The sequence below is a fragment of the Coturnix japonica genome, chromosome 8, assembly GCF_001577835.2.
Source record: "Coturnix japonica isolate 7356 chromosome 8, Coturnix japonica 2.1, whole genome shotgun sequence".
Lineage (NCBI taxonomy): Eukaryota > Metazoa > Chordata > Aves > Galliformes > Phasianidae > Coturnix > Coturnix japonica.
In genome coordinates, this window is record NC_029523.1 from 5702174 (window position 1) to 5720131 (window position 17958).

A 17958-nucleotide genomic window follows, 5' to 3' on the forward strand; every position below is an offset into this window, starting at 1 on the left:
GACTGACCAATAGCTTCACTTGTGCACATAAATCTCCAGTCTTCATAGTGCTTGATGCAGCAAGCTTAATAATCCTCTCTGCTGTTGTTAGGTTAATGTTTATTAAGTGCAGTAGTAATAATTTTAAAATAAAGTATTTGATTTCAAATGCTAGAGACAGGTGGAAAAAGGGGAATTCCATCAAGGTGGTGCTGGTTTCATAATAAATCATTCAAGTGAAAAGAGGCAAATCTTCCAAGCTGCTGCGTAGGTGTGATGTCATTGCTATGTCCTGATGCATGCAAAGACAAGTTCGTCAAAGATGAAAGCATGCGCAGTTTTTTCTTTAATGAGTTGATCAATAAAAGCTATAATTACATAATGGTCACTTAGCATTCAGGAGGAGTTAAGTACAGTGGCATCATTAAGTACTTGTTATTAGCAAGCAAGATTCCATTCTTTTCATGCCTTTTTTTTTTATTATTATTATTTTTATTCTGTAAATGCTTCTAACAGTTGTTAGTGGAAAAAGAATTCAGTAGTGTGAATTTATTTGCTGGCTGCTGATGAAGTCCTTCTTGATTTTTTGTTGTCTTATGAAATGAATTTGATTAGCAAAATGTGCTGACTGGATAGTATGGGTAACTTATTTCTTAGGACCTTCAGTAGAGCAGTTGGGAGTTCATGAGCATCCAAGCCTTTAGTCTAGAGAGCAGCATAGGTATTATCAAGCGTTAGAAAGGCAGAACAGCCTATATCCTTCTGTTTGGAGCCGCTGCAGTAGGTAGAAGATGAAGGATGGCACCAGGCACAGGGAACTGCTCCAATAAGACTGTGTCACATTAATATTTTGAACAGTTTCTGATATTTATTTGTATTAGCACCACCCAGGGCTTGGATCTTGTTTTGTCCTTTATTGGTGTATGTTTAAAAAGCAAGGAACCAGTTGGACATGTACAGGTTGTTGGGGAAGAATAAGTATTGAGATATCTGAGGCAGCCTCTCTGTAGGCCTTGAGAAACCAAGAGGTTATTAGAATAGAAATGATGAAGGTAGCAGGGATAGAGATGGCAGTAGCAGAGACAGTAGAATGTGGTTATTCTGCACTGTATCTAATTAACTGGAAAGTGTTCCAGTGTTCCATAGGAACAGAAAATCATCAATGGGATTGAAGACCAAACTGCAAGGGATGGAGAAGAAAATTATTAAGAAAACTGTTAGGTAGAAAATGGCTGTAGAGAGTAACGGCATCTTAGGAAAGTCTGTGAAGTTGAACTTGGAGCAAGGATATGCCTCATAGCTTTGTGTAAACAGTCACTGAGTAGTCCACAATATGTCTAAGCTCACTTGTACCCACTTCAGTCTAAATAAAATGTCACCCTGAGGCCTGACAACACTGAAATCCTCACTGTTCAAGTTGGCTTTCCTTCCAGCTGTCAACCAGTCAGCTTTCTACTTCATAGATGTACTTTGTTGAGGTGGAAGTTGTAATCTGCTTTTGCAGTCCACTTCTCCAAGAAAAATTCTTATGAATAAAGTGTACCTTGTAGCTTGAAATTGTGCATGGCAATTTTAAAGATGTATTTTGGATATATTTTTGGTATGCATTGTCAGGTTGTTGTATTTTTTAATGTGTCAGCAAATTTTAATGTCTGCAATGAGCTGTTAATGAGACAGCCATGAATGTAGGAGACTGATGTGAACCAGTTTGCTAGCAAGATACTACACATATCTGAACATCTTTCTTGTCTAAAATAAGATGCAATGCTTTTTCTTTCCTGTGCTGTACAGTAGTGTTGTGAATCTAAGATTCCACTTGGAGTCCTACTACACTGAAATCAACATAATTTCTTCAGTGTTTCCCGTGGATTGTGTTTTATATTTACTCTATGACTATTCATTGCTTTACATGGGACAGTTTTTTAATAGGCAAGTTATCTAAAGGCTAAAACTGAACTTTTTCAGAAACAACTTCTGATCAAAGTGATATTGAAGGACGGATCAGAGCCCTGAAGGATGAACTGCGGAAAAGGAAGTCTGTGGTTTACCAGCTGAAGAAGGAACAGAAAAAGAGGCAAAAGGAGAGACTGAAAGCCCAGGAGGCCAGTTTGATCAAACAGCTGGAGGTTAGGAATAGTAGAAGGGTAAAGTGAAAGCCAAGACTGTTAGTTGTGAATAATTCATTACAGTATACATATTGCTGGCTAACTATTGTGTGAACAGCTGTGAAAGACACATTACTGCAGCGGTGACATGGCTGTGTTTTAGCTGATTAGCTGTTTTCAGTAATGAACCGTTGTCTTTGAGGCAAAACCATGTGCTTTGGAGCAGTATTCAGGGGGGCACACATTAGTATCTCAGCTTGGGTTGCTCATGAATGTTGCTCATGTAATTTGATTTTGACAGTGGGCTTCACAGCTATGGAGCCTTAGGAAGTTAAGCAGATTGTTTTATAGAGAAACTGTGTGTCCTTAAGCATTTGAGAATGGGAATTATTTATTTGGTAAGTTTTGTTTGTTGTTATGGTTTAGTTCTTTAACAGCCGTAACTGTTTCTCTTGCTCAGTCATATGATGAGTTTATCAAGAAGACTGAAGCAGAACTGAGCCAAGATCTGGAGGCATCACCCACAGCCAAACCTCAGATTAAAATTCCATCCTCTGCTGCTGCTGAAAAACTTAAGATCAAGGCACGACCACTCCATAGGTAAATGGGATTTCTTCTGTCTGAGATTATTCTGAAACCAACAGAGTCCTGTTAGAGAAGAAATCATTTGTGCAACGAAAGCACTTCCACAGTGCTCTTTCTCAAACATGGGACTATGACAGTGTGCTGCCAACATATGTACTGATCGCATCAGACCTAAAGAAGCTAAGATGCACTGTCCCTGTAATCATATCTCATTCCTGTCCTGCCCAGCCTCTCAGATCTTCTTTCCAAGTTCTTCCTGAGTAACAACTTTTGATTGAGTGAGAATTTGCGAAATGGTTGTTTGAATTACTTAGGTAAACCATCCATCTTTGCAGCTTAAACTTGGTTTGGATCTTCTGTTTTAAAAGGCAGACGATTCAATTGACTTTTTCACTTCCTACAATATTTTAGGTGTTTCATTTTCTCCAGCAGATGGTGCAATTTTAGTTCATTTTTTCTTAAAAAAAAAAAAAAAGAAAGTTTAGTTTCAGTAGTGTGTTATGACATGCTTGTATTTCTATTTTAATTTGTTAAAAACAACAGCCCAAAAACCCTGAATACTCTCAGTTCACTCAGTTTGATTTTTCAAATTTAGGTCGGAGGCAGCTAAAAACTGGAAATCACTGACTGAATCAGAGAGATCAAGAGCATCTTTGGAATCCATTGCAGAGCACGGAGGTATGTAGCTGGAAAAATCAGTACTACAGGTGAAGATATTGAAGCCTGACTATTTTAAACTTGTTTAATGTTTTACTTCTTGATTCAGGAAGGGGTTCATTTAAAAAATAAAACCACTCAATTATGCAGCATTTATTGTTACATTATAGTTGTGTACTATAAGTAGGTATTGTTTTTTTGTTCATGCTTTGTTATTCCTATTTAGTAGGCTTCTGCTTTTGCTGTTTCCTGAATATTCAGTATTTAGTTTTATTCCTGTTGAGGTTCTTATAAAACTATAATTATCTGTCACCCTTTTTGCTTTGTTTCTTGTTCCTTTATCATTTGAGGAAAATAAGGAAACAAAAATAATGGCAGCTTGAGAAGTAGTTGTTTAAGAACAGGTTTCTTTGTTGCTTTTATAGAATTGTAGATTGGTCTGGGTTGGAAGGAACCTTTAAAAAGTCATCTAGTTTAAATAACCCTGCTATGGACAGGAATACCTTCTATTATATCACATTGCAGACCCCTTATTGTGGGCTCAGTATTGTATAGTGTTATAAAATGCCAATAAAAGGAACAGAATTAGGAGGGAAAAAAGAAGTGGTGGAACCTTGGAAATGGATGAACGTTGCCTGTATTCATAGGCCAGGTAGAAATCCCTGTTTCCAAGACATCATTTTGTATTTTTCAGGGTGGAAACCTGATGTTTAAATTTGTTGCCTATGGTTGCAATGTTCTCTAAGATAATGTGGACTGTACCACACGTTGTGACTCACTTTCTGTTTTCCTTCAAGATGCTGTATCATCACAGACTGAAAGATCTGTGTCTTTGCACGCTAAGGAGGAGGCTGTGACAAATGTTCACACAGAAGAACCTTGTGGAACATCTTTGGCAGTTTCAATGCCACCAAATACTTGCAGAGCAGGCTCTGGTGATTCCCTAGAGAATGTGTCCTCATCATCTCTTCTCAAAGATGTAAAAGACATAAGCGGGAAATCCCATGGGTTAGTAAGCATTGTGGAAAGTGTATCCAAGGAAGAGGCTGTCCTCAGTCCTAATTCTGAGATATCGGAAGACTTGGAATACATACAATCAGAGGAAAATGAGCTTGACGATTCTCAAGAACTTTCGGTGAACTCTTCAGAGCATTCTGATGTCTTGTTGACACTAGATAAAGCACCAGAGAGATCACTGGACATCCTTCCAAAGAAAATCCTTGATTCTGAAAATGAGCCCTCTCTAAAGGAACCTTTTTGTTTGGCTGTGGAAAGCCTTCATGGTGGGGAAGAAGACTTAGATGAGAGACTGGCAGACCAAGATGCTGTAACTGTCCCAAATGTAGAAGAACCTTCTCACAAACTGAGCATATCAGCAGTGGAAAAGGATGATTTACTTTCAGAACGTCTGTGTAATCAAAAGAAGTCATCATACGTTGAAGACCTCGAAGGATCTTCCTTCGGGAAACAGCCACCAATTGAAGAGGCACTTGCTGAGGAAGAATACAAAGATGATTTTGAATCATCTCCTTGCCCACCTGAACAGGACTTTCAGTCACTGAATGTAGAAGAATCTTCTCACAAACTGAGCATACCAGCAGAGGAAGATTATTTACTTTCAGAACATCTGTGTAGTCAAAAGAAGTCACCATACATTGAAGACCTTGAAGGATCCTCCTTTGGAAAACAGCCACCAATTGAAGAGGCACTTGCTGAGGAAGAATACAAAGATGATTTTGAATCATCTCCTTCCTTACCTAACGGGGACTCTCAGTCACTGAAAGAGCAGTCCGAGCTCACGCAAACCAGCGTAAGCAGATCCACCAGCCCTGGCAGTGATGATGAAATCAGTGAATGCCTCAGCGGTGGATCTCCTTCTATCTCCAGCAGCGTGTATTCAGATAGGTTATTAGAACTTAAATCCCCAGCAGAACTTACAGAAACTGCTGAGTGCAGAGATGTGGAAAAAGATGAGGCCACCGTTCAGTCACCACCGTGGCCCTCTGTTTCAGTGACAGAAGAAATTGATGGTTTGCCAAACTTCAGCGTAGGCGATAGGGTACTCGTAAGTCAAGTCCAACCTGGGACATTGCGGTTCAAAGGTGCAACTAAGTTTGCCAAAGGGTTTTGGGCTGGTGTGGAGTTGGATAAGCCTGAAGGGAACAATAATGGAACTTACGATGGTATTAAATATTTTGATTGCAAAGAAAAACACGGTATTTTTGCTCCTCCCCAAAAAATCTCTCATATTACAGAAGGTTTTGATAGCTATTTAGATGCATGTGAGTATGAAGACTCATTCTTTGATGATAGACTGGAGGAGAAACATGAAGATGAGCAGAAAGACAAAGAAACTTCTAAAATTAACGAGGAAGATGAAAGACAGAGCAGCAGTTCAACAGAGACTTGTTCTGTTGCAGACAAATCTGTTACAGAATCCTTGTCTGAAGAAAGCATTGATGAGGTCTCATTTTCCAAAGCAAATGGCATAAAAATTTCTGGAGTTGCCATATCCTCTGCCCAAGAACAGTCTGTGGTGGCTTATCTGAAGCACGCTGTAACAGAGGAGACTAGCCTTACTCCTCCCATTTCTGATTTCGCAGATAAGATTTCCAGTGTTCCATTGGATGACATCTTAGATTACTTTTCTGAAAAACTGGAGAGACAGAAAACACTGGGTGAAGAATGTTGTGAGAAGTTAAATGACCTCTCTCCTGGAGTTGTGGAGAAGCCTGCAACTCCGCTTCTGGATTTGCTAACAAAAGAAAAGAACCAATTAGAAGCTCAACTTAAAATACCGTGTAAAGAGGAAGAGAAGTCCAAAAACCAACTGGAAAAGGTCAATTTGCTTACAGACATTCTGCTTAAAGATGTTGTGAAAGACACAGTCAACCAATTACAGCAAATAAAGAAGAACAGGAATGAGAAAATCCAGCTCAGCAACCTGGAGCTCTGTGAAGCGAGGGAGCGATGCAGTACCCCAATCCAGCAGGTAGAAGAGCAGATTCCTGATGGGCTGGACAATTTTTTTATAAGTTCGGACTTGGAAGATGACAGAGAAGAACTTTCTTCCCCAGATATGTGCCCCAGACCGGTAAGTAACAGACACCTTGCTCTGATTTTAAGAGCCAATGATTCCTTGGATTGTAGAACCTGAAGAATGGCAATGTGGCAGCAGTTTGTTTTCTCACAAGTTCTGTTCACTGATGTGATGATTGTTTGTATGTCTGTGTAATGCATGCTGTGGTGTTTCCTGGTTCACGACTCACTTTAGCATCCCCACAGACATAAAGACAGATTATGGCACATGAAAATGAAAAACACTTCATTTAGATTGCATTCTGCTACATGTTCATTTTCATGGTCTTTATTCTAAAAAAGTCAAAATTACAGTAGACTGTAAACTTACCTCTCTCTATTCTTGATCTGAAGTAATCATCCTGTAAAAGAATTAGTTGCTATAGAGATCATTAAATTGTCAGACTGCTCTATCTGCAGAACTAATATATCATGAGCAGTGGAAGTTCAGGCTTCCTTGGAACAGCCATTAATGAAACAGATTTAGGACTTGGCCTTTGCTAAAGATCCTAGTAAACCTGTCTCAATATATTATCACAGAAAGCTTCAGCTCATTTCACCATTGTGAGCACTGCTCAGTCACTAGAACAGCCATCATCTGCTAAAAGCTTTTAGGCTGATAATGTAGATCTGAGAGTGCTGGTAAGCGAAGTAAAAAGTTGTATGTCACATTATCACTTTTTAAGCTACTCATCCTTTCATAAACAGATGAACATTAAGACAGACAGTTGGTCAGGAATGCAGTCATTTTAAGCTCTGTGAGAGTCCTCTGAAAGCATTCAGAGTCCCAGGCATTTTAGTTGAAGCATCTCTAACTTCCCTGTGGGTTGTTTGTTATTGTTGAGAGAATTTAAAAGTAGTTGTGCACATATAACCCGTCAGTAAAGTGTTTGAAAATCCAAGCTGAATATCTGGTAGACAAGAATGCGATGCTGTATTTAAATTTACTCTCCTGCAATTCACAGGAGAGCCCAGTGTTTGGTGCCAGTGGTCAGGAAGAGCTTGCCAAGAGGCTGGCGGAGCTGGAGTTCAATCGCGAGTTCCTGAATGTGCTGGGAGATGAACAAGACTGGTTTGATGAGGACTATGGCCTAAGTTCCCATAAAGTCCAGCAGAAGCAAGCCGAGGAACCAGAGGTGCTGCCCAAGGTAGAATCACAGAAAGTTCCACCAAAGCCATGTGAGGAGCCTTTGGCAGTCCCTGATATTGCAGTAGAGGTGGAAAGGCTGGTGCATGCAGCAGCTGAAGAACTCTGGAAACTGAAAGAGCTGGGTCGTGATCTTCAAAGTTTCAGCTCTCACACTGACTTTAGTAGTACTATCAAAGAGCAGGACGCAGACTCAATAAACAAGCACGTCTATAAAAAGGTACAGTATACAGAAGTTTTACTTTTGTCCTTTGAAGTGTTACTGTGAAGCACAGAAGCCTTAACTCTTATTTCTTACCTGTTAAGGTGGTATTTGATTTAACGAGAGAGATCTTTGGAGAAATCTTTGCTGAGGATCCCAATCTAAATCAACCTGTTTGGATGAAACCACATAGGATTTCATCTGCTTATTTTCGCCGAGTGAGGAATCCAAAGAACTTGGGTGAGATCAAGGTAGGAAGAAATGCTCATCATACAGGGAAGATGAGATGGAAAATACTTTATTGACAATTGTCTGAAAGTTAGAAGGTCATAAGGGGTATGTACCATAGAAGATGTGTTGAGAAGATAAATGAGATTACAGACCTGTAAGAGTTTGTCAGAACGGTCTGTTTCACTCAACAGATTTGCCTTCCAGTCTTTTGGCTGATACTAGCTGCTTTTAAACTACAGCTTTCAACTGACAGGATGTCCTTGGTCTTTCGGAGCTGGTGTGCTGGCAGACTGCTGCTTTAGCAGATTTCAGTGGAACACTGTATTTTGGGTATAATGGCATGGATCCAACTGTAGGGTTGGGCCAAATGCGATGAGCTGGATTACTGTTCTTTACCGAGATGTACCTGTGCCAACCTCACTGAGGACAGTTGGGAGTTGCCCAGGTTAATCCAAAATATGACTTGTGAGAGTATTGCTGTGTTTGGCAAGCCTCGTGAGGTCTCCTGTTGCTGGTGGGAGTGCTCAGAAAAAGGACAAAACATCAAAAAGGCAAATTCAGACTATAGGACAAAGTTGAACCTGTAGGGTGGCTTGTTAGGAAGACACTCTGAGAGTGCCTGACAAAGAACTTCAGTGCAGCTCATCAGGACGTAAATGAGTACTATACTGTTTCTTCTGATGTTTTTTTTACTGTATTTTGATTAATTGTCTGCAGATAAAGCACATTAGCTCTCTGTAAAAGTTCAAAGTAGTATCTACATCAACTTCTTAGTTGAGAGCACTTTCAAAAAGCATATCACAGAGGAGGGAAGGAGCACAGGACAGGGATGCCAAACTCCCACTCTACTTTTCTTTAATATCTTCCTGCAAAATGAATGGTCATCATCTCCTGTTTGCTGTACTGTTTAACTGGAAGTTCTTGTTATCAAGACTGTTGTCTCAGAAGAGGGTGCCTTTTTTTTTCCCCACTACTGAATTTAATACCTGCTGCCTGTGTAAGTCTGCCTCAAAGACTTTGCTGTAACTTTCTTGATCCATTATGTGTCCCTTGGCTAAACAGAAGCCTGCTATGCTTTCTGTAGTCTGATTTAGGGTAAGTACTTCATGTATACTTGTCATTGCTTTGCTCAAATATTATTAACTCTCATTTTTCTGTTCTCTAGAATTTCATTACAGCTGAAGTACTGAAGCTTTTCAGTCTAAAGAAAGAGACTAATAACAAAACAGACTGGCAGAAGACGATTAAATTTGGACGGAAGAAACAAGACAGAGTGGATCAGATACTGGTGAGTGGATAAAGAAAGGCAGTCATGTCAGATACTGTCCTTCGGTCTGAAGTATGGCACGATCATATTTTTCAGATTTGATCGTAGTATTTATGGAATGCAGAGCATGCAAGAGATCTTGATAGGTGTTTCATTTTAGAGAGCACACTTGTCAAAACAAAGTAAAACAAACATCAGGTCTGTTACCAATGAAGTGAGGAGATTGAGTGAATTCAGTACAGATCTATTGGATTTGGCTGGAGGATAGACTTGCACACTGACAGAGGTTTAAGGCATGAATTTGCATGGGAACAGTTGACTGAGAACAAACTTTTTCTTTGGGTTCTTTGTTGTTTGCTAAGCAATGAACATGAGTGCTGCTCTTGTAGCACTTGGCATAGCTAATGAATGCATCTGCCACTGGGCAGAGACTTAAATACAAAGTGTTAAAGCTGTGTAAGATAGAGCTTATCTGGTGTGTACTAGTTTTGGAAGGTTACTTGTTGGCTTATACTGCAGGATGATTAACATCTTTATTGGCTGTAATGATGGTGAAGGTTCTGCTTGGGAATATGAGTTGTCATTAACACCATGCTTCACTTAATTATGCCTGAAATTGATTCCACGCACACGCACACATAAGTAACTTTAGGTCATGGGTTGTGTGGTCTTTTAATTGCCCAGGTTTCCTACATAGGCTTTTTCCATAGGGACAATGTGGAATGTATGTAAATAAAATGTTTAGATGTAGGACCTGCATGTCCTACTCTTGATTCTGAACTATGGAAGCTGTTCATAGTGTGTGCAAAAAAGTCCTATGCTAAGATCCAGGGGAGAGTTAATAGTTGAACCATTACGCTTGATTTAATGCATGCTCCTAATTTCTTTGAGTCACACCTAGAAAGAAAGTTTCCTAACTGGGAAAAATCCATTCAGTTGAAGGCATCCAAAGTGCTTTAGATGGAATAAGTTGCAAGTTCAGACAGTCTGGTGTGCAATTTGTGTGCAGACCCAGAGATCAGAATAGCAACTTTAAGGATTCTATGATTCAATCTATCTCCTATGAATTTGTAATAGAGTTTGTTACAAGTGTTTGCTGGTCTGCAGGACAGTTGCTTCAGCTATTGACATCTACAGCAAATCTTTACTTTCAGTAAACAAGCACAGGAGCTTCACTTTTATGAAAAAATGACTTGGTTTCAAATCAAGATAAGGAAGGTTTAGATGTTTGTTTTTCTTCCTCTTGTGTCCCTTTCATATTGCCAGCTTTCTCTTGTGTAATCTATCTGTGCTCCATGGGAGAATCTTAAATATACACCTAAGCAGAAGTGCCACGTTTGGGTGTCCATCAGCACTTCCTACATCTTTCAAAACCTTTTTTAATACATAGTGAGAGCCCTCCAGTCCTCTTTATTTAAGTTCAGGTACTAACAATAGGCTGTTTTCACTCCTCTTTTTCCACTTGGGTCTTCAGCCAAAACCTTCTGCCAGTTTGTTTGCACAGGGCTAGAACAAACTCAGCTGTTGCTTTTCCCATGCTGACCTGCCATCCCTTTTCTTTTATCCCGAACTTGAGAAAGTAAAGCTCACATGATACTGCCAAACCGATATGTTTAGTTTTTGAACCCTGTCAAGAGAGTGCAGAAAAGTACTCAATCTTCCGGCCTATCCACTCAAGGGCTAAAAGATTTCTGTCTGTGTGATTTTAAACTCTGTGACAAAGCAAAGCTGTTCCTATCGGGCTGCCTTCATCAGAGAAAGCCCACTTTTGTGATGTCCGATGGAAGTCCTACTGTAAGAAGAGAATCAAAGCCTGCTCTTGTGTACATTTGTGTATCTTATTTCTGAGCACCAAGAGCACAGTGCTGCAAGAAGGCACCTGCCTGCCATCCTCATGTGGGCATTCTTCCAAGGCAGTGGTTTATTTCTGGGTTTTCTGTTACTTCTAGTCTCCTAAATGCTCTTTCAAACTGTTGTTTACTTTGCAAATATTAATGCAGGAGGGGACTGACTTTGTACATGGTCTGATAGTGATAGAACGAAGGGGAATGGCTTTAGGCTGAAAGAGGGAAAATTTAGGTCAGATGTTCTGAATGCATTCATTTCTCAGGCATGGTGAGACACTGGCACTGCTACCCAGAGCTTTGGGTTCCTCTTCACTGGACGTGCCCCAGGCCACGCCATCCATGGGCCCTGGGCAGCCTGAGCTGCTGGGAGGCAGCCATGCCACGGCAAGGTGGGGCTGGGGGGAACCTTGGGTCCCTTCCAACCCATTCTCTGACAATGTCTCAGTTGCCTAGAAGCAGTTTGTGGTAAATGGATCAACAAAGCAGCTGAAACTGCCTTGGCTCAGATGTCTTCAGCTAGAACTACAAAGCAGCGTGATAAGCTCCACACATGTTCTGAATACGCTGTAAATGAGACCAGCCTGCAGCTGCACATTGCACCTTCCAAAAGTATTTTCAAGGAAGTCCTGCTAATACCAAAGGAAATTGTGCCATGTGCCTCAGAGAAAGAAGGGCATGATAGAAACAAGAGAAAACCAATCATTTATACTGGTTTTCTTGATGTCTCTGATGCTGTTGAACATGCAGATTTTCTCTGCTTGTATCAAGTTAACTAGTCCTTTCCCATGTACTTGTTTCTTATGCATCACATTCTCCTCCCGTGATACAGTAAAAGCAGTGTTCCATCACGTTGTTATGGGTGAGGCAGAGTAAACAGCAGCTTACAGTGAGTCTGGATGTTGGGGTTTGCTTAAGAGCTAACAAAATTACAGCTTCTAACCCACCTAGTTGTTTTACTTGCTTCCAACCCGTGTTCACTTTGTGAGGTCTGGACTTACCTTCCCAGCAGGGAGGTTGCTGCTGGCCTGGGGAAATCCAGCAGGGAGCTGTGTCAGCTGGCAGTGGGCAGCTGCTCCAGGTACCAGTCCTGGGGCAAGGTCTGCTGGCACTGGTCTCCACCCATCTCCTTCTCACCAGGATCTTCCTAACAGCCAGGATCTTCACTGCTTCCTTTTTGAGACTCCGGTTTTCTTTCCAGGACCTCTTCTGCTGCTTGGAAACCCTTCTTTTTGGCACAGTCCTTTCTTTTCAGGATCCTTATCTCCTCCCTTTCCTCATCTAAATGGTTTCTTTACAGGCACGCAACACGTGATCTGCCTCCCAATTGGTGCTTGTCTTACGCCTTTTTATTAATGAGAGGGTATGGGACATTCCCCTTTTTTGTTTGCTCAGGGCTTATCTGAACACACAGCCAGCACATATGGGTTGCAGGCAGCAAGCTTCTGCCAGAGACGTAAGTCTGTGTGGGGTTTGCCTGAAACAAACTTATACCCAGTTATCTGCCTCTTGTTAGCTTCCTCAGTTTAATCTGTTTTTCACCTAGGACACGTATTCAAAGTTTGGTTGCCAGTATTGTTACTTCTCCAGGGAGAAGCAGAAAAGAGCTGTCAGGCTGAAAACCTGTGTGTGAGGCCTTACAAACAGCTAAGAACCATGACAGCAATGCAGGTTCCCTGGGGTTCCCAGTGCAGCCCGTTCTTGGGCTTCATGCTGTGTTTGGGTTATTGAGTTATCATTATGCTACAGCAGCTGTCACTTTCAGAACAGATGAGTTTCTGCATGGTTTGGTTTCGGATAAAAGGGAGGAAGTGTTGAGGCTGTTGTGTTGGGGCTGTTGTATTGTGGGGCTGAGTGTTGGGGCTTGTACTGTTTGAGATAACAGCACGTTACATATTGATGCTGGATTAGTGGGTATTCAGTGTGCTTTAAGGCTCTCAGCAGCACCTAGATGTCTGGCCCTCTTTAAGTGGCTAACAAAAGTGTTTGGAGTTCAGAGCTTGAGGTGTGTGGTCAGAGGAGCTTTGTGCTGAAGATGAGCAGAGGAAGAGCCTTAAGCTGGTGTTCTTTGGCATTTAAAAATGAACAGTGTTTGTATCCACTCTTCTTTCTTTTGGGAAAATTTGAACTTGGTTAGGATGTATCTGTAATGTTATCATAGTCACTAATACATGTTTTTTATAAGCTTAATTGGAGATGGGCAGTTTGGAGACACCGCTGATAAGAGTTTATTGTATACCTCTGTTATTAAAACACCTCTTTGCCAGCAAACAGTGGGCAGCAGTTTAAAAGGACATAAATAGCCATTGAGTTATTCTTTGGGCTGAAGTAGTACAAGATTCATTTTGTATTCATGATGTCAGAGCCAATGAAGCATGACATTGTCTATGCAAATGAATTTAATTCGACCATATAATCCATACCAGTATTTTCTCTTCCCATATAGAAGCATTGGAGTAAAGTCAGTAAATTCCTTCAGGTTTTCCAGTTCTTACTCAAATAATCTGGACTGAAGTAAAGTCTCTTCTTCTCCCCCTTTTGGAGCCCTTTGTGTGGTTCCATACCAGATTAAGCTGCATAAAATCAGCATCTTACAAGTAGGCAATTAGGGACTTCCTAATGGAGCCTGTGCTGTTGGGCACAAATATCCCATTAGCCGAGTTCTTTCAAGTGAAAAACTTGGTCAGGAATATGAAACCCTATGAAACAAACTGTGGTCAAAGCGGGTAGAAGGGTAACATTCATACAGTGGAACAGCCTGGTTCAAACAGAGCTGTGTCCATTGTGCTGCTCCAAGCGTTTCCTGTAACCTCTTGCAAAGGCAGGTGTGTTGTTGGCAGATGGGAACTGCTTGTGTCTGGCTTTGGAACTTTGCAGGTGGTATTATCCTAGAGCAACAGAGTTGTAACGCTTCCTTTTGTTTCCCTTTTTCCTTTTTACCCCCTCAGGTGCAGGAACTCCACGAGGAGGAAGCCCAGTGGGTGAACTATGATGAGGATGAACTGTGTGTCAAGATGCAGTTGGCAGATGGGATCTTCGAGACCCTGATCAGAGACACTGTTGATGTACTGAACCAGATAAATGCAAAACAGCAGAGATGGCTGCTTGTCTGACAGTGCCGAAAATAAACCTGTAGTTGTGTAAGCACTAAGGCACGGGCCCTTCTGACTCCTGAGGTACTCTCCACCCTACAAGCACTGCTGCTGGACTTCCTCATGTGTGTTTTAAAGGTGGTTCAGATGTGACTACAGGAACCTGAATTTGCATCCTCTGCCACAAGAGACCTTGCACTGGATTTGTTGTCTGGGACAAGCTGGTACCTCACTGAGGCTGCGTTGTGGAGTGCTCAGACTGTGTGCCAACGCAGTTATGCCATGGAACTGTCTGTGCCCTTTGCCTGGGGCTTTGACTTCCAGCTCGTGCTCTGAAAAAGTTGGGTTGAGTTGGGATATTGGTTATTTTGCAGGAGTGGCTGTCAGCCATCAACGCGAGAGTTGTCTTAAGACGTGTGAATAATTTGGAGAAGAAGTGGTTTGGTAAAAATTTTAGACATAAACGATTTACTGTACTGAACAGTGTTAAAACCTTAACACCTCTTCTCCCACAACCCTAACAATGTGCATCGATTTCTTCTGCTCCAGAGCCCGGTTAATTCCGCTCCCTGTGAAGTTATTTTTCATCTTTCTTCCTGCAGATGGTACCAGACATGGTGCCACTCAGTCCAGGGGAATCAGCTGATGTTGCTTTTTGTATTCAAGTAAATAATTCCTTCTGTTTTTCTGATGTAACATGCTTCAGTCCAGAGACAGAGCAAGACAGAGGCTGCCTAAAGCCAGACGTGTGAAAGAAGAGCCCATGGACAACTTTCCTCCAACCACGTAGCGCTTCTTGACTTCCTGGAGCACCAGCTGTTCCTAGACAACGGATACTCAGGATTCTCTCAGGCACGGAACATGCAGGAGTGGCAAACGTTTCCTTGCAAAAATTGGGCCTTCAGACCCTCAGCTTTCTTCCCTCTGCTCACCTAATAAATAGGAGAAGCCATTACTTGAACAACTTAGAGAACAGAGTGTATTCACCAAAGACAGCAGTGCTTGACTGTCTGCATGTTTTGTGCTTGTGGGCCTTTTTTATTATTTTTTTTCTTTTAATTTATTTTTAGGTAATTTATTAAGTGGGTTATAGGAGAGTGTCCTGTGCAGTTGGTTGTGCTATCTTATACTTTGAGACAGACGAGTTTGAGAAAATACCTGTTGTGGGAACTTCCAGAGTCTGTATTCTTTGCACAAATCCTCCAGCTTCTTGAGATGGACAGAAGGAAGAACCAAACCTCAATGACTTGGGGTGGGCAACGAAGGCAGGACTAGGAATGGAGCTTCTCTTCACCCAGTCCAGAGACAAGGGGAGAGTTAAGGGGGCTGAGCTTCATGAGAAACTTCTCTGCTGCATCTGTTTCCTTCCTTTCTCAGTCCTTCTATGCCACGGGCAGCCAGTACTGTGTGTTTCATTCAGTGCTGGGTTGAACTGCAGTGTCTTTCTGCCACGTTTTCTTTCCTAATCTGACTCTCCCATTCTGGTGTTTTTCTTGGATGGACGCAGACAATCTGGGGTTGAGTGCTGATGCCTTAATAGTGGATGCCCCTGTTAACCTGGGACAAGATGCAGAGGAGAGCCAGATCCTCTGGGCAGCTGGAGTGCAGAGAGATGCTCTGAAGCACTTTAGGAGGTCCCATAAAGATGCTGCTGCCAACAAGGAGGGAGTACCGTTGTTCCTTCATCTGCTTGGTCCTTGGGCTTCTGGGCTTTTACTGTGCAGACCTCTGCTTCTGCTCTGTTACATTTTCTGTTCCACTTCCTTTGTTTGAAAGCTGTCATTGGAATATTTGCATTTTGCACAAGGACACGCGACTGGTAATTCTTCAGGGACAGCACTGGGAAACGTTGGATTTATCAGAGGTCCAAGCAAACTCTCAGATGTAGTATTGCCAGCACCTCACTTGCGAGTTAATGGGGAACCTATTCATGGAAGCTTAATAAGTGGAAGAACAAAGAGGAGCTAATGGCCTATAGGAACAGCTCCAATAGGGCATATACATATCTGTCCTGCAGTGGTTGCCTTCCTGGCTGGCTGAAAGTCAAATGGTGTTGGCGGAGCCACGTTCAGCCTTTTTTCCCCCCGAGTGACTCACTTGTCCATCTGAAGTGTCACGATGCTGAACTGTGAAATTCTGGACTGCTTAAAATAGAAGCAAACTGAAGCTGCTGCATTTAACCGGCATGGTGTCACCCATTGGGTCACTGCTGCAGATTCCCTTTCCTTGGGTGTATCTTTTTCAATAGAGGCAATTGTTATTTTTATAGGTAGCAATTACAAAGGGAAGGGAGAAACCTGTAATGCAGCTCCATGGCCGGAGTATCAGAAATGCAGCTGGCTTCTGCCCCCTGAGTACGGTGGCCATTGAGGAGGGTGCCAGGCATCAGAAGTAGCTGTCTCTGCAGCTGGTTGGGCAGAAGAAAACTGTATAAACAACGGCTTTATTCCTGTGCAAACATCACCGTTTATTTTTGGTAACCATCCTTGACAGGAGGAAGCCTAAAAAGACTTGAACATAGGTAATTTATCTTCTCAGTACCTCACGTGTGTTGGGCTGCTTTGAGTCGAGTGTGTGCTCAACACCCCAGCTGTGTTGAGTTCCTTTTGGTGATGACTGCGATGAAGCAATGGTCTGTCCGGGTCGTGTCTGATAACAGATACGGGGAGAGCATGGAGCCTTAGGAGCAGAGCCTGAGTTCCATATGTCCTCCCCTCCCAACCTATACACAGAAGAACAAGACGATACTGCTGGGTCTCAGCTATCTTAGCACAGCCGCATTGGGAGCTACAGAGCTGAGATGTTCTCCTATAAGCTCCTGGAGGCAGCGGCTGCTGGCGCTGGGGGACGTGGTTCCCTTGTGGGAAGGATCTATGTGCCGGGGGAAAGCCCAGCTGCCCCTTGGAAGAGGCTTGTTGCTCACAAGGGGGAACGAGGGATTGGGAAATCCCATCTTGTTCTCTTTCCTTTCTCGATAAAGTGGCCTTAGCTTTTTGCAATACTTGAATAAGTGCGTAGCTGCAGAAGATCTTCAGTAGCACAGAGGTAGAGACCTTTTAGGTGACTATTCTGCACGGAACCGAGCGCGGTTCTGACTTTCATATCCCTTTGCTACCTTGAGAACATTAGGAATACGGAGTACTTCTGAGCAGAGCAGCAGTTCCATCTTAGAAGGTATTTAGTGCATCTGAAGTGTTTACAAACCGACTAAAACAGAGAAGAGCAAACTATTGAACTTATTTGTAATTTAAACGTGGAGCGCAAGAATATATACAGATGAAAGAGGAATACTGTAATTAACCTGCATTTCATAGTTTATCTCCTCGACTTTGCGGAGCCTTTTGATATACCCTTGCAAAGCCGCCTTTGGGGAGGCTCCATCTCCCCACATACTGTGTTGTGGAGATAGTCAAAGGAAAGCCCGTTTACTGTGTGTGTAAATAACCTGGTCGCTTGGTCCTCGGGCCAGATCCAGCAGCCGTTCACATCCAGAGCAGTTTTGCACAGTAGACAGACCCGAGGATGTGGAAGGGGTTTTGTTTTTTTAATGTAATTAAGAGCTGTAAAATAACCAGGGTGCTCCCTGTGTACACCAGTGTAAATATCTTTGGTAACTGAAATGTACTTTAAGAGAACAAAATCTGTAAATAAACTGATTTATAAATTAATCTCGTTTCTCGGTTCTTTCTGAAATGGAAGCTTTATAATTACCCAAATGGCTGCTGGCTCTCAGGGTGTCCTGGGGGGATTGTCCCCTGCCCGCCCCCTTTG

At 42.1% G+C, this 17958-nt stretch overlaps 1 protein-coding gene and 1 long non-coding RNA gene across 10 annotated transcripts in view; one reads left to right on the forward strand and one right to left on the reverse strand.

The window, feature by feature from the left end:
- CEP350 (centrosomal protein 350) overlaps positions 1 to 17855 on the forward strand; it is a 56344-nt gene extending 38489 nt beyond the window's left edge. For all 9 annotated transcript variants that reach the window (XM_015869621.2, XM_015869620.2, XM_015869618.2 and 6 more), the window contains 8 exons: positions 1945 to 2105; positions 2545 to 2684; positions 3265 to 3347; positions 4124 to 6420; positions 7370 to 7771; positions 7858 to 8004; positions 9150 to 9272; positions 14044 to 17855. In XM_015869621.2, the coding sequence (XP_015725107.1) occupies positions 1945 to 2105; positions 2545 to 2684; positions 3265 to 3347; positions 4124 to 6420; positions 7370 to 7771; positions 7858 to 8004; positions 9150 to 9272; positions 14044 to 14208 (3518 nt within the window). In that variant the 3' untranslated portion in view covers positions 14209 to 17855. The remainder of the gene's footprint in view (positions 1 to 1944; positions 2106 to 2544; positions 2685 to 3264; positions 3348 to 4123; positions 6421 to 7369; positions 7772 to 7857; positions 8005 to 9149; positions 9273 to 14043) is intronic.
- Positions 2680 to 12401, reverse strand: LOC107317219. The gene is made up of 3 exons (XR_001556777.2): positions 12097 to 12401; positions 6736 to 6766; positions 2680 to 3126 (listed from the first exon to the last, which is right to left on the reverse strand). It is a non-coding gene; the product is annotated as an uncharacterized LOC107317219 (long non-coding RNA).
- Positions 17856 to 17958: the final 103 nt, after the last annotated feature.